Consider the following 17,829-nt stretch of genomic DNA (forward strand, 5'->3'; position numbering starts at 1 on the left):
AAAAACTACTTGGAGACACTAGACAGAAGCACCTGATGGTAAGCAAGTTTTGCCAATGTCTCAGTTTTGGGTGATCTAAGGAAAATTTTGGATTAAGTTTTCACTTTGCCAGCCCACAAAAAAAAATGTATTTTGTTCATTCCACAAACACTGTTGGTACCCCTTGAGTGCCACAGAGTATTTAGCCTCAGGGACAACACTGTAAACAAGAGATAAAGTCCCAGGCGGGAGAGGGAGGTGTGAAGGGGTGGAGAGGGTTTTACATTAAAGAAAAAGCAAAGCCCAGAGGCAGATAAGGGACACCGGAAATACTGTGTTCACAGGTGAAACAGAATGCAATTTTTAAAAAAATATATTTTATTGATTTTGTAGAGAGGAAGGGAGAGAGATAGAGAGTTAGAAACATTGATGAGAGAGAGTCATCGATCAGCTGCCTCTTGCACACCCACTACTGGGGATATGCCCGCAACCAAGGTACATGCCCTTGACCGGAATCGAACCCGGGACCCTTCAGTCCCCAAGCCGACGCTCTATCCATTGAGCCAAACCAGACCCGGCGCAGAATGCAATTTTTAATGTCGGTCAGGATGTGTCCCATTGAGAAAGTGACATTTGACCAAAGGTTTGAGGAAGGTGAGGGAATTAGCCATGTGGATATCTGGGGAAAGTATGCTCATCAGAGGAAGGAGCCACTGCATGCTATAAGGAAGCCAGGGTGGCTGGTACAGGGTGAGCAAAGGAAAAGCAGATGGCCCGGTCCAAGAATGGATGGGACAACAGCTGGAGCAGGTCTTGAGGGTCATTGTAAGGACTTGGAATTTTACTCCCAGTACAATGGGAGCTATTGCAGAACTGCGAACAGAGTAATAATGACATCATCTGATACATTTCCATTAGATCAGCTGTTGCTATGCAGACCTTAGGAGGGAAAGAGTAGAAGCTGGTGGATCTGAGAGGAGGCCATTGCATTACTCCAGGAGAAATATGTGTGTGGTTCACACCAGCGTAGGAGCAATGGTGGTGGCAAAAAAGTATTTGAATTTTGTATATAGTTTGAAAGTAGAAAAAACAAACAAACATATTTTTCTGAGGGTTTGGATAAGGGGTGTTCAGAGAAAGGGGCACAATGATGACTCTTGATTTTCAGCCTGGCCAACTAGAAAGTTGGAGTTGCCATTAATTGAGACGGGGAAGGCTTTAGGGGAAGCCTCTTAGAGGAGGGAACACCAGGAGTTCAGATTTGGACATGTTGAGCTTCAGATGGTGATTAGATATTCAACTTCTGATTTTCTTCTCACAAAATCAGAGAATGTAAGTCTCAGAGGGTCTAGTTTTGATTCATAAAGTATCTCTAGAGCCTTGGACAGTGTTGAGCACATGTAGGTTCTCAATGAAAAATATAATATTTGCTAAGACTGAGGACAATGCAGGGATAAAATAGCTGAAATTCTGCTCTCCTGCACCTTAAAGTCTGTCAGTGGGAGGCAGACAAGTAAATGAAGTAAAATAAACTATCTGTTGGTACACCTGCTCACTAACATTTGTTGACTATTTACCCCATGTATGTTATCACCCTCAGGGAAAAGGATCTAAGATCCCTGAGTTGGCATTCCACGGCAGCCTGTCTTTCTCTAAAGCCCCTTCCACTGCACCATGTTGTTTCTCATATGAAGTAACGTAAATCCTCTACTCCCCTGATGAATATCAGCACTGTGTTCTCTTCCTATAAGCATGTAAAGGAGAATATACTCAAAGTAGGACTCTTTTTGAAGTGCAGTTCTAGGAAGGCTGCCTGGGAGTGAGTAACCCCAGGCCCCTCTGCCTTTCTTAATGGATCCAACCATGTGGGAGAATTCCTCTTGACATCTCAGGGCATCGTTGCACTCTTTGCCCCCTTTCACAGTGGCTAAATACCAGCCACTAAGGGCCACCACATTGTTTAATCTAAAGGGCTCCATTTGTAACCTTTCACAAAACTAAAACACTATACTAAAATAGATTTTTATATTCCTATACATTTGAGGAGGAATCTCTTATTCTACCCCCTAAAAATGAAACTTCATGAATTCATTCCTATCATCATCATCAAGGGAGTGGTTTGGTTTTCAGTAGCCCCAAATGATTTCTAGTTATCATCCCCCATTCTGATATATTCTTTCCATCTCATACAATAGACAGCCTCCAGTCTATCCTTTGCATCCTATGCAGAATTTCTAAAATAGCCTCAGCCCCTTTCTACTGACAGATTCCATATGTAATTTGGGACATCCTTCCCCACCAACATCTCCTAGAATGTAAATGATGAATGATCATTTAGCCTCATAAATAGATAATCCTTCCTCCTGCTCAGATCTGCTAGAACAGTTCTTCAAAAATTCCAGGGAATTCTCCTCTTGAATGCCACCTCTATCAACAATTATAATTTTTAAGACAAAACATCCAGGGTTTCCCATTGGTTAGATGATGGCCATATCTATCTTCACCCTGCCTCTCACTCAGCACATCCATCAACAGCAAGAACTGCCATGACTGGCAGAGGGTATGATCCACAAATAACTTGACTCTTTTCCCAGGCCAAGTGAAGTGTTCAGTCCGCCAGATTTCTTTAAGACCCTCTGTTGAATAAATGGGCATTGAGGACCCCCCCCTCCCATGTTGTAATTGGGAGACTACTGATGTCCTTTCAGAATGACTGGAGTCTTAGACATTTCCCTACAGACATAGTGACCACCAATGCATTTTTGCTTTTGCATAGTGAATAAAGAAAGTATCCTTTTATCCTCACAACTAGTGGCCTGGTGTATGAAATTCATGTGTGGGTGCAGTCCCTAGGCCTGGCCTGTGATCAGGGCCATCTTCCCCAGCTGTCCACAGATAGCTCCACCCACACCACCACCCATCCTCGGTTTCCGTTTGCCATAGAGTGTTTGGAGCCTGATGGCCAGGAAAAGGGACCAAGAGGTGGTCAGTGCACCACATAGTGACTGGTCCAGTGGTCATTATGCCCTTAGGATCAATTTGCATAAAGAATAGAGGCCTGGTGCACAGGAGAGGGCCAGCTGGCTTGCCTTGAAGGGGGCCCCAGATCGGGGTGGGGGGTTCCTGCTGGAGGGTGGAGCTGGCCTGGGTGAGGGGCCATGAGTGGTTTGCAGGCTGGCCCCGCACCTCCCCCCCCACACACTTTGTCAAGAAGGACACCTGGAATGACGTCTGGAAGACATCCAGTCTATCAGGTCTAATTAGCATATTACCCTTTTATTAGTATAGATAATTGTTATTGTTCTTCCTAAAGGATCTGAATCACAGTACAAAGCAAGAATCATATATTATAGTATAAATGTTTAGCAATCAAATAAAGGTTCACTGCTAGTATAGTGGTATTATTCTGCCGTCTATCTGTGGGATCACAAAAGCTTTTCCACCAGAAACTGAAAAGGTTTCATAACGGGCAGGCAGCACTAGTCACAATCCATCATGGGTATAGCATTGGGTGAATCAACTATGTCATTAATGAGGTTATGCTTCTAGTCTACATAAAGCTGGCAAGAATATCTTCATTTAAAAGATGACATATTTTAATAACCCAATATAAGAAAATATATATTCTAACTAATGGAAAGTTGGAATAATAGCTGGAAGTTTATTACCATGGCCAAAAAAAAAACAAAACAAAAAAAAACCAAAAATCAAACAAACAAATAAGTAAAACCTTCTCTCCCTTAATCCTTTTCATGTTTAACACCTGCACTAAAGCTCCCATATTTTTATTTCCTCATGAATGGAAAAGAAAATCAGGTGTCAGAATTCGGGCAGAATTTGGGCAGGAAGATATCATCAAAGTTATAGTCTACCATTCATCTTACTTGGTGCTGAATTTACTCATTTTCTAAATATAACACCTGGTAACTCCCCACAATTTTTACTACTTAACACTTACCTTCTTAGAGACTTTGCCTTGGGTATGAAAGGTACAAATTTATGCCATGATCCAATAGCTTAAATAATTTTATCTGCCTTGAAATTGTGTCTAATATGTTGCTTCAGGCTTTATATAGTCACAGTTGACATCAGTAGCCCTATCCCACTGGAATCATGTAAACCTTATCCAATTACTATGTGTGAGATGTATAAGATCTTGGCACAGAAGAAATCATTGAAATCCAAAGCTCTTCTATAACTTTCTTTTGTAATCATCTGCCAGCTGGATTCTAGAAGGCTTCTACTTCCACTTCCTATGCATGAACATTGCCACCCCTTTAAAAATATAGTTTTGTAAAGAGGAATGGTTACAAGGGGGTCCAGTATTGTAGCTTCAGGGAGGCCACAGAAATCCCACCAAATGATCAGAAATACACAATAATGCACTATTACTGGATATACACTGAGTGGCCAGATTATTATGATCTCTGAATGAATAATAATCTGGCCACTCAGTGTATATCCTATATAATAAAAGGCTAATATGCAAATTGTCCCCTCGACCCAGAATTCAACCAGCAGGCAGGCCAGCCAAACCCCTATGTCCCCTCCACCTGGCCAGACTGGCCAGACCTCACCCATCTCACCCATGCATAAATTCATGCTAAATATATATAAAAAATATATAATATATAGAGTGACCAGATTATTATGCGTTCAGAGATCATTATAATCTGGCCACTCAGTGTATAGTCAGATTCCAAATATTAATATTTCATTGGAGAGCTGCCTCTCAATCCTAATCCTTGTAGCTTCTCTTCAAGAGAGAGCTGCTCTGAAATCTCCATGTCTTCCCATGAACAGATTGTTATGGGAAGGGTGAGGTGGTGTTGATAAAGGTAATCTTAACGTCATACCCAGTGCAGAGATGAACTGCAGGTGAATAGCCCAAGGTGAGGTTTCTCGATGACTCACAGGATGCCCAGTTAAATTTGAATCTAAGGTAAACAATGAAGAATTACTTAGTTTAAGCATGTCCCCAGGATTGTGTGGGAGGGATATACTTAGAATTCACCATTTATTTAAAAATTCAAATTGTATTGGGCAACCTGTGCTTTTATTTGCTAAATCTGGCAACACTAGTCAAAGGAAAATTAGAACAGCTTATTTTCCATCTACATTATACCATCCTGTACCAAAGAAAAACATTATATAATTGTAATGAATTATGTAATTGTCTATTTTGTTTTAATGATTTGTATTACTTATAAAATGGCAAAGGTCTCAAGGTTTATAAATGGCATTAAAACAGGTAAAAGAAATAAGCTATGCAGCTGTAAAAGATAATGAACATTTAAAGATCCACAGCTTAGAAAATCTGATGTTATGTCAATCCTTATCACTTAAATAATTTAAGCAGTGACTAAAAAAGTAATGCCATGAACTACATAGACAAATCATTCTTAGTTCATGGTCACCCTGCTTGCATACTAACTGGATGATAACCTATTAGCCCTGCATTTCCAAGTAAAAAGTAGCCATTGCATCAGTGCTCAGCCTACCTCTTTTTAGAACTGCCTCTGCTTCTAAATGAAACATCAATTTCCCCAAGCAACTCTTTCATTTCATTCAATCTCTTATTAGCAAAGCAAATATTTGGTTCCCAAACTAACACATCCAGTTTCAGTGACAGATCATTTCAAAAAAAAGCAAATTGTTATATAAATGCCACGATTCCTTTCATTTGGGTATTAAGACAGCCAATTTCTCTTGAAACTATTTTTTAAATGCCTCTCTCTATTTAAATATCTCTCTCCAATGGATGCTACAGCCTCTACCCCCCACCCCCAGGAAAAAAAAAAAAAGATTGCTTTCAAAAGGCCTGCTAAAACTATGAAAATACCAGGCCAATATTTTTTTATATATATATACTAGTAGCCTTACGCATGAATCCATGAGCAGTAGGTTGCTGCCGCCTTCCTGTAGCTCCCCCTGCACCTCCTCATAGCTTGATATCCTGTCCCCTCCTGTAGCTCTCCATCACCCTCTTGTATTTCACTGATGCACCATCCTGCAGATCTGTAATCCTGATCTGCTTGTTATACAGTCAGTTGTTATGCCTCAAGGTGTAATAAATAATTAGCATATTACTCTCTTATCCTATCTAATAAAAGAGTAATATTCAAATTAACCATCACCCTGCTATACCCATAAGCCACACCCACCAACCAATCAAGAGCAAGTATGCAAATTAACCCAACAAAGATGGCTGAGACCGCAGAGAGAGTAGGAGGGAGGCTTGGGTTTCCCCGGCAATGGAGGAAACCAAGCTTTCCGCACACCCTGGCTGGCCCAGGCCTCCACTTAAGGATACAAAGTTTCAATTATAGAAGATAAATCCCAAGAAAAATGGCAGTAGCCACAGAGCTGGAGAGAGCAGGCTAAGGTTACCCCTGGGGACAGAGGAAGCCAAGCTTTCCACTTGCCCTGGCTGGCCTAAGCCTCCACTGCAGGCTACAAAGTTTCAATTATAGAAGGTGAATAAAACCCAACAGAAATGGCTGCCACTGAGGAGCGAGCAGAAGGCTTGGTTTTGCTCCAGGCTACAAAGTTTCAATTGTAGAAGATAAATATATACCAGATACCAGGGCCTTGGCTTGGGTCACTGGGGGGCATGGCCGGCCTGCAAACCACCACAGGCCCCTCACCCAAGCTGCCCCATGCTCCAAGGGAAACCCTATCCTGATCCAGGACACCTTCAGGGCAAACCAGCTGGTCCCCACCCATGCACCAGGCCTCTAGCCTATCTAATAAAAGAATAATATGCAGATTGACCATCACTCCAACACACAAGATGGCTGCCCCAAGTGGTCAAAGATCCTGCTTCCCTGTGGACACAAGATCGCCACCACAAGATGGTCAGCAGGATAAGGCAGTTGGGAGGCACCAGGCCTGTAAGGCAGGAAGGCGATCAAACCTGCAGGGGAGGACAGTTAGGGGTGACCAGGCCAGCAGAGGAGGGAAGTTGGAGGCAAACAGGATGGCAGGGGAGCAGTTAGACATCAATCAGGTTGGCATTGGAGTGGTTAGGGGGTGATCAGGCTGGCAGGCTGAAGTGGTTAGGGTCAATCAGGAAGGCAGGCGGGTAAGCAGTTGAGAGCCATCAGTCCTGGATTGTGAGAGGGATGTCCCACTGCTGGTTTAGGCCTGATCCCGCTGGAGGGGTCTCAGATTGGGGAGGTTGCAGGCTGGACTGAGAGACTACCCCTGCCGCACCCCAGTGCACAAATTTCATGCACTGGGGTTATATAGGATAAAATCACAAATATAATTAGATCAGGTCCAAATGTGCCAATCAAATGAGTGATCTGACCAATGTGATTTAGGTACTGTAGAAAGCCATTCTGGATCATTCAGATACCATGAGCTATCTATTCCTAAGTTGTTTGATTGAATTATCCAAAATCTGCATGTCTGAGAACTTGATCTTATGGTTTAGCTGAGTTGGGCTTTTGAAACATACCAGTTTGTAAAAGACTGTAGAAATATAAAATCCTTGGTGAGACTTCTATTTGTTACTGAGCATTTTTGGGACTGTTGTGCTAAATCTGAGCTGGCATGTTATTAACCTTTTCAAATTAGGCATTTAGTAGGCTGAGCTGAATCTTTTCTTAATTTGCACATTAGGGTTTGCCAGAACAGCTGGCACTGTGCTGGGATATTAGTTGAGATCTTTGATTTACATTGTCCAAGAGTAACCATATAAACTCTGCTTTTGGAGAGGATGACCTAATTGGTGTAAATATAGTAAACTTTATTAATAGGACTAATACCAACACCAAAAACTACTATTTATTGAGTGCTTACTATGTCCTGGGTACTGTAGGTCTCTTCAGTCATTTAACACTTTATACAACCTTGTGAGGTTTGATCCCCCAATTTCGTAGATAAGAAAACTCAAGGGGTTAAGTTACTTGCCCTAAATTACACAATTAGTAAGCAGTAAGACTTAGCTTTGTGCCTAGACAATCTAGATGCAGGATCTCTGTGCTTATCACTTTGCAACTCTGCCTCCGTAAATGTATCAGGTCCCAAAGAAGAGCTTCCACCTTCTCAGGTGAAGGTGTCATTTCTTGAACTGTGACACAGTTCATCAGGAGGTCATCGTACTCAAGGGATGAAAGCAACCTTTCACCTTCATTTCCACCCAACCACAGGCAACCTTGAGGTTCCTATAAATGTGTGTACATATTTTTGTTTACGTTTAACATGTTTGTGAGGAGATTTACGATAAGGTTTCAATATGCTGATGATCAGGTGCTGACACAGTGGTAAGAACAGAGCCATAACTGTGTAGGGTGGGGTCTTCCTTAAGGGACTAGGACATTCTAGCTGTCAGTCACTTGGAGGAGAGCTGTGATAGGCCCAGAACACAGATAGGACTCTTAGCTGGGTGGCAGACTGGAATCTAGCTCCTGGTCCTGATCACCAAGGAGCTAGTAAGTGGGCCTGTGTGGCGAGCCAGAATGCAGTCCTCTCCTCACACGGGAGACAAAGGGCAGAGAGGGCAGGCCCTGGGCAGGAAAGGTTGGATCCCTGGGGTTTGTGTCTCTCTTGCTTATGCTTCTTTCAACTTTGTCCTTCTTGAGTGTTTGGGAAAGGCCTTTTGAAAGTCCCAGAATATCTCATTTGTCTCAGTGAGGAAGTGTTTAAAAATAGGGACATATCGATAGAACACAGAAGGGTGGCAATGATGGTGGTGATAATGAAGGAAGAGAATCTAGAGGGGAGAGAGGGAGGGATAGAGATGGAAGCTTCTGTGGCAGGCTATCCTCCCTCACTCCAGATTCTGCTGCCAAACCTCGAAGGTTCTGGCTTGTGCTTTAGTTTGGAGGTAGGACTCCTGTATGCCTTGTACTGGCATTGGAGGTGTTGGGGAATGGCCTGCATGACAGCTAGTTTTCTACCACAATTAACTTTGAGAAAAGTGAAGACCGTCCATGGTTTCTCTCTTCCTTCTTTTAAAAATACAAGTGAGCAAATATGGAGATCTACTTTGTTGGGTTGCCAATGCACACATATTTGCAGGTGTCCATTATGAAGGGTGGAGGAAATGCTAAGTATATATTGATTTTTTTTTTAAGCTAAAAAACAGTCCTCTGCCAAACCCCATTCCTGGCTCTCAATAGTATCATCTTAAGAGTTTTACAGAAATTGTCCTGAAGCCTCTAAAGCTGCAGGGGGGGCAAGTAGGGTGGGAGAAGAAAACAGAAAAGAAGCAACTGCCTGGTGAAACAACTGGGAGCTGAAGCAGGCATGCCACTTTCCTCTCAAGAGCCCTCAACCTCAACCCTCTGTCCTTTACCGGCACATCTATTTATCCTTTAAAAAGTGCCTTTTCAGTTTCTGAAAACACTTTACTCTGGGATGCAAAGAACCGCATGAGGTATTAATGTCAAGTAGCTCTAACACCACACTGACTCCTAAGGAGATTCCTTCAGAGGTACAAACTCAGCTGAGAGAAGGAAGCTTCATCACTCTCTTGGGGAGGCACACACAGAAGCGTAACTTCTTCTTCCCCGTCAGGACAGCCTCAGAACCGGAAGCCTGTAACCTGCTTGGCTCTGACCTCCACCCAAGTGTGCAGGATGGAGATGAGGCGGCTCCCTGCTCTCCAAGCCACCCTCTACCCCTGCCCTCCTCATTCTGGCAGTGAACAAGGTATTATTCCCGTCCCTGGAATAGTGGAGTGGTACTCTAAAATAGGCTAAGAAAAAAAATAAAATCTTGAGCTCCTTAGGAGGGGAAAATGTCACAATACACTGCCTAGTAGGATTCATTCCGGTTTTGCCAACTGCCAGTGCTGTTTAAAAAAATAATAATAATTAAAAAAAATATATATATATATATATATATATATATATATATATATATATATATATATAATAAAAAGACAAGTAAAATAAAATTAGCAGACAAACCTTCCTACTAGCTCTACAGTCTCACTCAAGGTTCTCTGCGTCTCCCTCGAGCCTCACGAAAGGATTTCTAGCAAGGAGAAAGCAAAGGCACCCTTCGTGTCACTTGGTAAACATCTCTTGCTCAGAGGATCCCGGATATTGCCACCAGGGCAGTCTTGAGGCTGGATGCCCAGTTACACCTGCCCGATCTGGGCGCTCCCAGCCCGGCCCAGGGCTGCGAAGCCACAGTCTCAGAGACTGTTCCGGATCGGTCTGCAGACGAGTCTCCTCCAAAGGGTCCAAATGCCAGAGGGAAAAGGGTTTTCTCAGGCTCACAGCAAGTAGAGGAAAAACGCACGCTACAGCCTCATGTCGGGAAACTTTCCCTCACAACCCTATTATCTTTTAAGAGCTGCCAGGAAACCCTAGCTTCTTTTCAAGGGACTGTAGCGAGTGGTGTCCACAATGACAGCAACCCAAGCAATTCAGGAAGAAAACATACGTGGACGACCAGCAGGAGTCAAACTGGCATGTGTCTGTGACTTTGCAACATTCTTATCTAAACCTGCCAAGGTCCGGCCTTGTCCATACTCAGGTGTCCCCTATCTGACTGCATTTTCTGCAAAAGCCGGATATCCCAACTCCAGTCTTTGCACCTCTGTCAGCTCCCCACCACCCCCCAAGTCCAGCTCAGCCCTGCTCCTCCCTCTCCAGACCCAGAGGCGCTGGCAGGAAGCCTTCCCGGGCAGTGCTTTTATGTCCTGTGTGTCAGGGAGAGGGGGTGAAACGGGGGGATGCTAGTTTCAGCTACGTTAACAGTTTCTGCCACGCCACGCAGTTTTAGAGGTCCCGGACCACTGGGCAAAACTGCAAACCCCACTGGTGAGCTCGAGCCTGAACCCGGCCGGGGCAGCTTCCCTGGGACTCTGAATGCCGCATCATCATCCCGAGGCAGAGACGACCAGAAACCACCAACTCTCCGCGAACGCAAACCAGCCTGGCGGGGCGCGGGGCGCGCAGCCCCTGCTTAAACCCTTCCTGGTGGACTTCCACTTTCCCCCCCATTTCCTGCCCCCCAGCCCCTCGCTTCTTCCCTTGTTCATCCCTCCCTCCCAGGGTCCCACCGCACCAAGAAGCGAGGTGCCCCATGCCCGGCAGGGCAGGCTGGGCTTGCGGAGCCCAAAGCCGCGAGGAGCTGTCAGCGTTGCCTACCCGCGACCCGAATGCGTCGCGCAGCCACCTGTTCTCCAAACTCAGCCGGAGTTTGTGGGGCGCGGGCTGCGCCCCGGAGGGACCCAGTCCTCCCCTCGGTCCGACTGGGTTCAGGGTCTCCAAAAGGCGTGCCTCACCCCAAGCCCCAGGGCGCACAGCTCTTGGCACAACCTCCTAGGCTCCCACTAGTCGGGCTCCCACCGCGCGCAGGGACTGACTTCTCAGCCTCCCTGCTCCAGCCCCTACCCTGGCGCCAGCCGCCCGGCCCCCCGGAACACCGCGCCCCGAAAGTACCTGCGGAGAAGACGCAGAGAGCAAAGAGAATCTGGCAGATCATGGTATCCCGGTGCTGGTTGCCGAGTCCGGCGCGGGCAGCGGGAGAGTTAGTGGGGACTGACGGAGCGCACCTCGGGCGCCCGCGGCGGGAGCCAGAGGCCCGGGAGGTAACGGTGGTGGCGGCGGGGGAGCTAGGCGAACGCAGCGCGGCTTGGCTCCTTCAGCTGCATGTCCCCTGGCGCCCGGCGAGCTTCTGCTCCATCCCGGCTGCGGGAGCTGGGGCCGCCTCCACCGCCGCCGCCAGCCAGTGCTAAACCCCTCCCACCCGGGCCCTCAGCCACCACAGGGCCACCCCCGGCCTTCCCTCTCCCGGCACTGCGTCCAGGGAGTCCAGCCCAGGGCGGCCTCTGCTGGACAGTCAGGGCTGGGGACCCGCGTGTGGACTGGGTTCTTGGAAGGTTTAGTGTCTGGCTCTGTGTTGGGGACTAGGGGATGCAAAGATGTGTGAGCAGATCTCTGCCCTCAGGAATTTATCTCAGGTTTTTGTTGTTGTTTTGTTTTTACAAGAGCTCACAGTCTTTATTTTAAAATATATGTATATTTTACTGATTTTTTTACAGAGAGGAAGGGAGAGGGATAGAGAGCTAGAAACATCCATGAGAGAGGAACATCGACCAGCTGTCTCCTGCACACCCCGGACTGGGGATGTGCCCGCAACCAATGTACATGCCCTTGACCGGAATCAAACCTGGGAACTCGAACCAGGGACCTCTGTCTGCAGGCCGACGCTCTACCACTGAGCCAAACCGGTTTAGGCAAGAGCTTACAGTCTTTAAACAGATGATCATATGCCATGTTAGGCCTCACCTCCAAGGGCCAAACTCACCATTAGAAAAGCACACACATTCCTTTCTACCCTTTCTCCAAACATTCCTGCCTGCATATTAAACCCTCGAGCACACATTCAACACCACTGCACTTCCTGGTACCTGAGCCAGGATGTCTGCTGCTTTATTTAGCTTCTTACTGGAAGAAATGGGACTAATGTCAGGTAACATTGATCATGGCATTACTGAGCGAGACATAAGACTAGGTGTACCATGACTCCTTCTAACAACCCTATGACATAATAATAATATTTATAATTATATTATTATTATTATTATTATTATTATTATTATTATTATTAGAAAACCAAGGCACAGGGAAGTAATGTGCTCAATGTTGCACAGCTGGTAGGGGGCGGGGATAGCAAAGGCTGACATTTCTTGAGTATCTGCTGCGTAGTGGACAATGGTTTTCACCAAGTCGAGTTCTCACAGCAGTACTTTGAGGTGGGCACTGCTATAGCTTCCCTGTTGGGGGAGGAAATGGAAACACTGAGAGGTTTAAGTACTTGTCCAGGGTCTCATAACTAGCTAATGGTACCGATAAGATGCCTGGCAAACACGCTGGGTTACGCCCTGTACTCCACTCCTTCAAAGTCCCCCAAGTTTTGTGTTGTAAACACTGATCAAAGCTGACCTTTCATGTAAGCCTCCATGATCTCAGACTCACTTATTTCTCACACCTCTGTCAGACCAGATGGCGGGACATCACCTGATATCTCTGTGGCTATGGGTGTGGTGGTGGTCTAGGGACTGGATGTAGGAAGCTGCAGGAATTAATGAGCCTTCCGAAAGAACCGATTTGTCCAGGACCATTAGCAGCGCTGGAGAATGGCTGTGACTTCTTCCTCACATACCAGAGCTTCAGGTTTTACCCTTTCCCCTTTTTGGGCCTCGTTGCTTTATCTGTGACAGGGTCAATTTCTCTAGCTGACAACCACCTGTAGAACTTGTCGTGCTTCTACAACCAGGAGGAAACACTGGGCTCAGAGTTTCCTTTTGCTTTTGCTAAATTTATTGATTCCTTTTGGAATGAGAAGTGAAATATATTAGCACAAACAGTGCCCACCTCCCTTCCTCCTTCCTGGCCAGAGAAACTGCAAATTCAATTTGTTAAATACGTTCTCAGAAGGCTTTTGACCGGAGGTCTTCCTGGCTTCTGATGTAATCTATGTGATTATGAAGAATTGCTGCATCTGGGCTGTGGTTGTCATGGAGTCAGGGACCACGCACAGATGGATTTTCGCAGGGCTGTTCCATAAGGAGCTGGTGCCTTTAACTGGGAACATGTAGTAAGTGACTCTATGACAGAAATAAAGATTTTTCAAAACCACAGAAGAAATGATTCAGTTGAAATTCAACAAAATGTTAACGAAGTCCCTATGGAGCACGAAGCATGTGTGAATCTAACTGTGATATGTAAGATGATTATTTGGTACCCAAAGGATGGTGATGCCCACATACTAATCAGTTAAAATGTCCAAGGTTTGTCATTGTATATAAAAATAGAGTTGAAATAATTTCTTTAACAAAATCATTTACTTTTTATTTTATTTTTTGTTAATCCTCACCTGAGGATATGTTTTCCCACTGATGTTTAGAGAGAGTGGAAGGGTGGGAGGAAGGGGCGGGGAAAGAGAGAGAAGGAGAGAGGGAGAGACAGAGAAACATAGATATGACATCCATTGGTTGCCTCCCGAATGTGCCCAACTGGGGACAGGATCGAACCTGCAACCCAAGTACGACCCCTTGACCGGGAATCAAACCCATGACCCTTTGGTGCTTGGGCTAATGCTATAACCATTTAGCAACACTTGCCAGGACTAAAATAATTTATTTTTATTAGTAATTAAATCTTTTAATATATCAATTTAGTGAAAACACATTTGATCACCCACTAGGTACCAGATCCTATGCTAGACTGTGGTAATGTAATAAGTTGTATAGTCACGGTAGGCTTGGTTATCCTGCTATAATAAAACACCCTAAAATCTCAGGGGCTTAAGCAATAATGGTTTATTTCTAACTCATCAACGTCTTCTCCTCAGAGTAGCTGTTCTCTACGTCAGGAGTCAGGATTGTACCTCCAGATAGAAACCTGCTTCCACACTCACCAAGATAGGGAAAAGGAGAAGTGGAGAGTCAGTGCAACATTTAAATCTTTCAACAGGAAGTGTCTACTCATATTTCATTGGCTAATGCAAGTCAGTGGTCATGCTCAGCTTCAAGAAATTAGGGAAGCACAATCTCCTTGCGTGCTCAGAAGGAAAGGATAGCTGATAGCCATGGACAGCTGTGGGTGTGCCATGGTGGTTAATTGTCTCTGCCATTAGGAAACTTATATTCTAGTTAAGGGGAGTCAAAGATTGAATGAGCGATCTCAAAAATAGATGCAGTCATTTATGTTGTATGATATGAATAATAATACCCACAAATATTTATTGAGATTTAGCTATGTGTTAGGAAATTATTCCAAGCATTTTATGTAATCTGTTTAAACTTTGCACTCTAGAAAGTTATCCCAATTTTATTTTAAAAAAAAACCTACAAAATTCACACAAGAAAAAACACATGAGAGATACTTAAAGAGAGTTTAAGTCTGAAGGAAACCAAAAGATACTATAACACACTGGGTTATGCCTTGTACTCTACTCCTTCAAAGTCACCCTATATGAGATCTTATAGGGTGACTTGCACTCCTCCATGAGGTCAGGGATGGAATTTGCATACAACCCGTTAGTCAATCCTTACAGCAAAAGCAGGTGTCTTTACAGAATCCTCTTGGTTCTTCTGTAATGTGCCACTGGGATAAAATCTAAAATACATCTGCCCTTTACTGACTTCCACTTTTTTTTTTATTACTGTTAAAATGAATTTCTAGTGTTGGAGACATTCAACACCTTCAAAAATTTTGACACCCTTATTGACTTAATTTTTGACATCCTGAATTATTATAATTTAGATAATGTTATGTAATATATGTTAGATAATATAGAGGCATTAGCCTTGAACTCTGACTTTCATTGTGGCCTAAGAGACAGACAGAATACCATGGCTGAGAGAGCTGGGTGAGGCAGTAGTGTAGTGGTTAGGGTTGGGTTCTGAGGTCTAGCCCATGGCCCCCAAAGGCTGGATTCTAATCTGCCCTCTGCCATCTCACCAAGTGACTCTGCTGTCTAAGTTGATATCTCTATGCCTCCGTTTTGTCCTGGCCTTATTGGGAAGATTAAATGGATTACACATGTGAAAAACTTGGCATAGTCTAACTGCCAATAAATGTTAGCTGTTATTAGAGGAGAAACTTTGGGGTACATTTAAAAATTTTTTTTGATCTATATTACAAGGAGAAAGCACTTATGCCAGTGTCAGCTACTTTATACACAGATCTGTAACTTGGGCTCTGCCCTCAGTAATTCCACTCCTGCTACAACTGAGCTGCAGGGGAGAGCTCTAAACTGTCTCTGACAGCGCCTCCCCTGCTCCCACCCCGCCCCCGCTGCTCCCACCAGCCTCTGCCCAAAGACAGGAAAGCAGCAGAGTAGACGCTGGTTTATTTCACCTTGATCTCATTCCTCTTCCCAAGCAGAGCTGCAAACATGTCTCCATGGGTTCTGCTACACTTCCTCACATCACTTTGCTTTTCTCTTCTTAACTCCTAATCCCTCTTTTTTAAAATATGATTGGCAAATGGTATTTAAAACAGTTATGCAATATGTGCACAAAAAAAGATAAATTTGGATCTTTGCCAAGAAATATTTGCTCAAAAAAGGGCAGTTTTAATAGGGCATGATGAAATATGATTGTTTTTCTTATTTAAATAAAGTTGTTTGGAGCTGCATGAGCTCTTTGAGGATATTTAACTGCAGATCACTATTTTTTATTTTAATTAAGGAGAAAGCCCTGATACTATTTCAGGAAGAAAGAAGAAAGAAACAGGCTTCTGGAGGTAATGCACATAATGAAACCTCTCATTTAAACAAGTCTAGGGTCTGATTGTTTGATACTGTACACTTGCGTTGTCCAGAGAACCAACACACGTGTCACATATATAACTTAAACATTTCTAGAAGTCTTATTTTTAAAAAGGAGAAAGAACAGATGAATTTAATTAAATTAATTACGCAAAGCATATTTAACAATGTTTTATTTAACCCAGTATATCTAAAATATTCATCATTTCATATGTAATGAAAACAAATATAGTAATGAGGTATTTTACATTCTTTGACTCATTCTAAGTCTTTGGCACCCAGTGTATATTTTATACTTACATGATATCTCAATTCAGACTCGGTACATTTTGAATACTCAATAACCAGATATTGTCAGTAGCTACAGAGCATTGGCCAAGTCTGTTGCTTTGCCACATGGATATGTTCTGTAAAAGTACATAGTGGTGCTGGTGGACTTTATTCACTGACAGTGGCTTGTTTGGAAGCCTAGCATTTGCTGATTGCATGGCTTCTAACCTTCATTAACCTCCTAAGTCTCAGTTTCCCCTTCTATGAATTGGAGATGATGATTATAATACTTTGCTTAAAAGGGGAATTGTAAGAAATAAATTATGGAAAACATTTAGAACAAACCCTAGACAGACCAAAGACTCAATAAATGCTTATTGTTATAATTTGGTAGGAACAATTATGAGAATGATGAAAAATGATTATGAAAAGTAAAATCTTCCCCTTGTCATTGGGGTATTAGAGACTCCTTACTACTCAGAGACATTGAAAATATCACTTATCTCTTGAGGTCTCTGAATGCATAGTTTAGAGAGGCACTTCTCAAATATTTTGGTCTTAGGACACCTTTACGTCCCTGGAATTTGTTAAGAAACTATTTGTTTATGTGGAAGGTTCATGTTAAAGGCCCTTTAAGATAATTGTAGTTTTTCTTTTGTTATATTACACCAAAACTCAACAAGTAGTATTTTCTTAAAAGTTAGCAGCAATGTGGAATGTGAAAGCATCCTGATAAAATTTTCGTATTTTTTGTTTTAACCTTAAAACCCTTTGTTATATCTTGAACTTTGAATATATCTTTTATGCATGTATGATTTTGTAACTTCATGCATTGGTCATATAAAAAATATTGGTCATATAGAAAAATTTAGAAGATCTGTGTTATGCAGATCTTTCAAATGTTAACACATTTCATTATAGAACATCAAAAAATTACATTTACTAATCAGAAAAGTCTTCAAATATTGGGAAACTGTAAAATTAATGGTAGAGAAAATAAGTTAGTTAAATTTCTGATTTTCACTTAAAAGCTTGAATGTTATCCTTGGCAACAAAACTATTCATTGTTTTATCAGCACTTGAAGCAATAGGCTATAACTTCATGGAGAAAATGTCATGCAAATATCCAAGCCTAAAAAAATACAGTATGTCCCCTAGTCATTTTTTCAGGTAAAAACAGTGTTCCATGGAAAGAACAGTTTAGATTGCAACTGAAGTCATCACAAAGTGCATTTCTTTGAGATGGTCATCTCATTTTGATATGCAGCCAAAAGGCTTTCTGCATACATTCTATTTATTTACAAAGATATGAAAAATGTATATTCAAGATCAAGA

The 17,829-nt window shown here is 43.2% G+C and overlaps 1 protein-coding gene across 3 annotated transcripts in view; it reads right to left on the reverse strand.

Annotated features, from left to right (window-relative positions):
* PARM1 (prostate androgen-regulated mucin-like protein 1) overlaps positions 1–11,507 on the reverse strand; it is a 99,381-nt gene extending 87,874 nt beyond the window's left edge. For all 3 annotated transcript variants that reach the window (XM_036413722.2, XM_045571686.1, XM_036413740.2), the window contains exon 1: positions 11,385–11,507. In XM_036413722.2, coding sequence (XP_036269615.1) covers positions 11,385–11,427 — 43 coding nt within the window. In that variant the 5' untranslated portion in view covers positions 11,428–11,507. The remainder of the gene's footprint in view (positions 1–11,384) is intronic.
* Between the last annotated feature and the right edge of the window lie 6,322 nt (positions 11,508–17,829).

The sequence above is a fragment of the Pipistrellus kuhlii genome, unplaced genomic scaffold, assembly GCF_014108245.1.
Source record: "Pipistrellus kuhlii isolate mPipKuh1 unplaced genomic scaffold, mPipKuh1.p scaffold_m20_p_1, whole genome shotgun sequence".
NCBI classification, from domain to species: Eukaryota; Metazoa; Chordata; class Mammalia; order Chiroptera; family Vespertilionidae; genus Pipistrellus; species Pipistrellus kuhlii.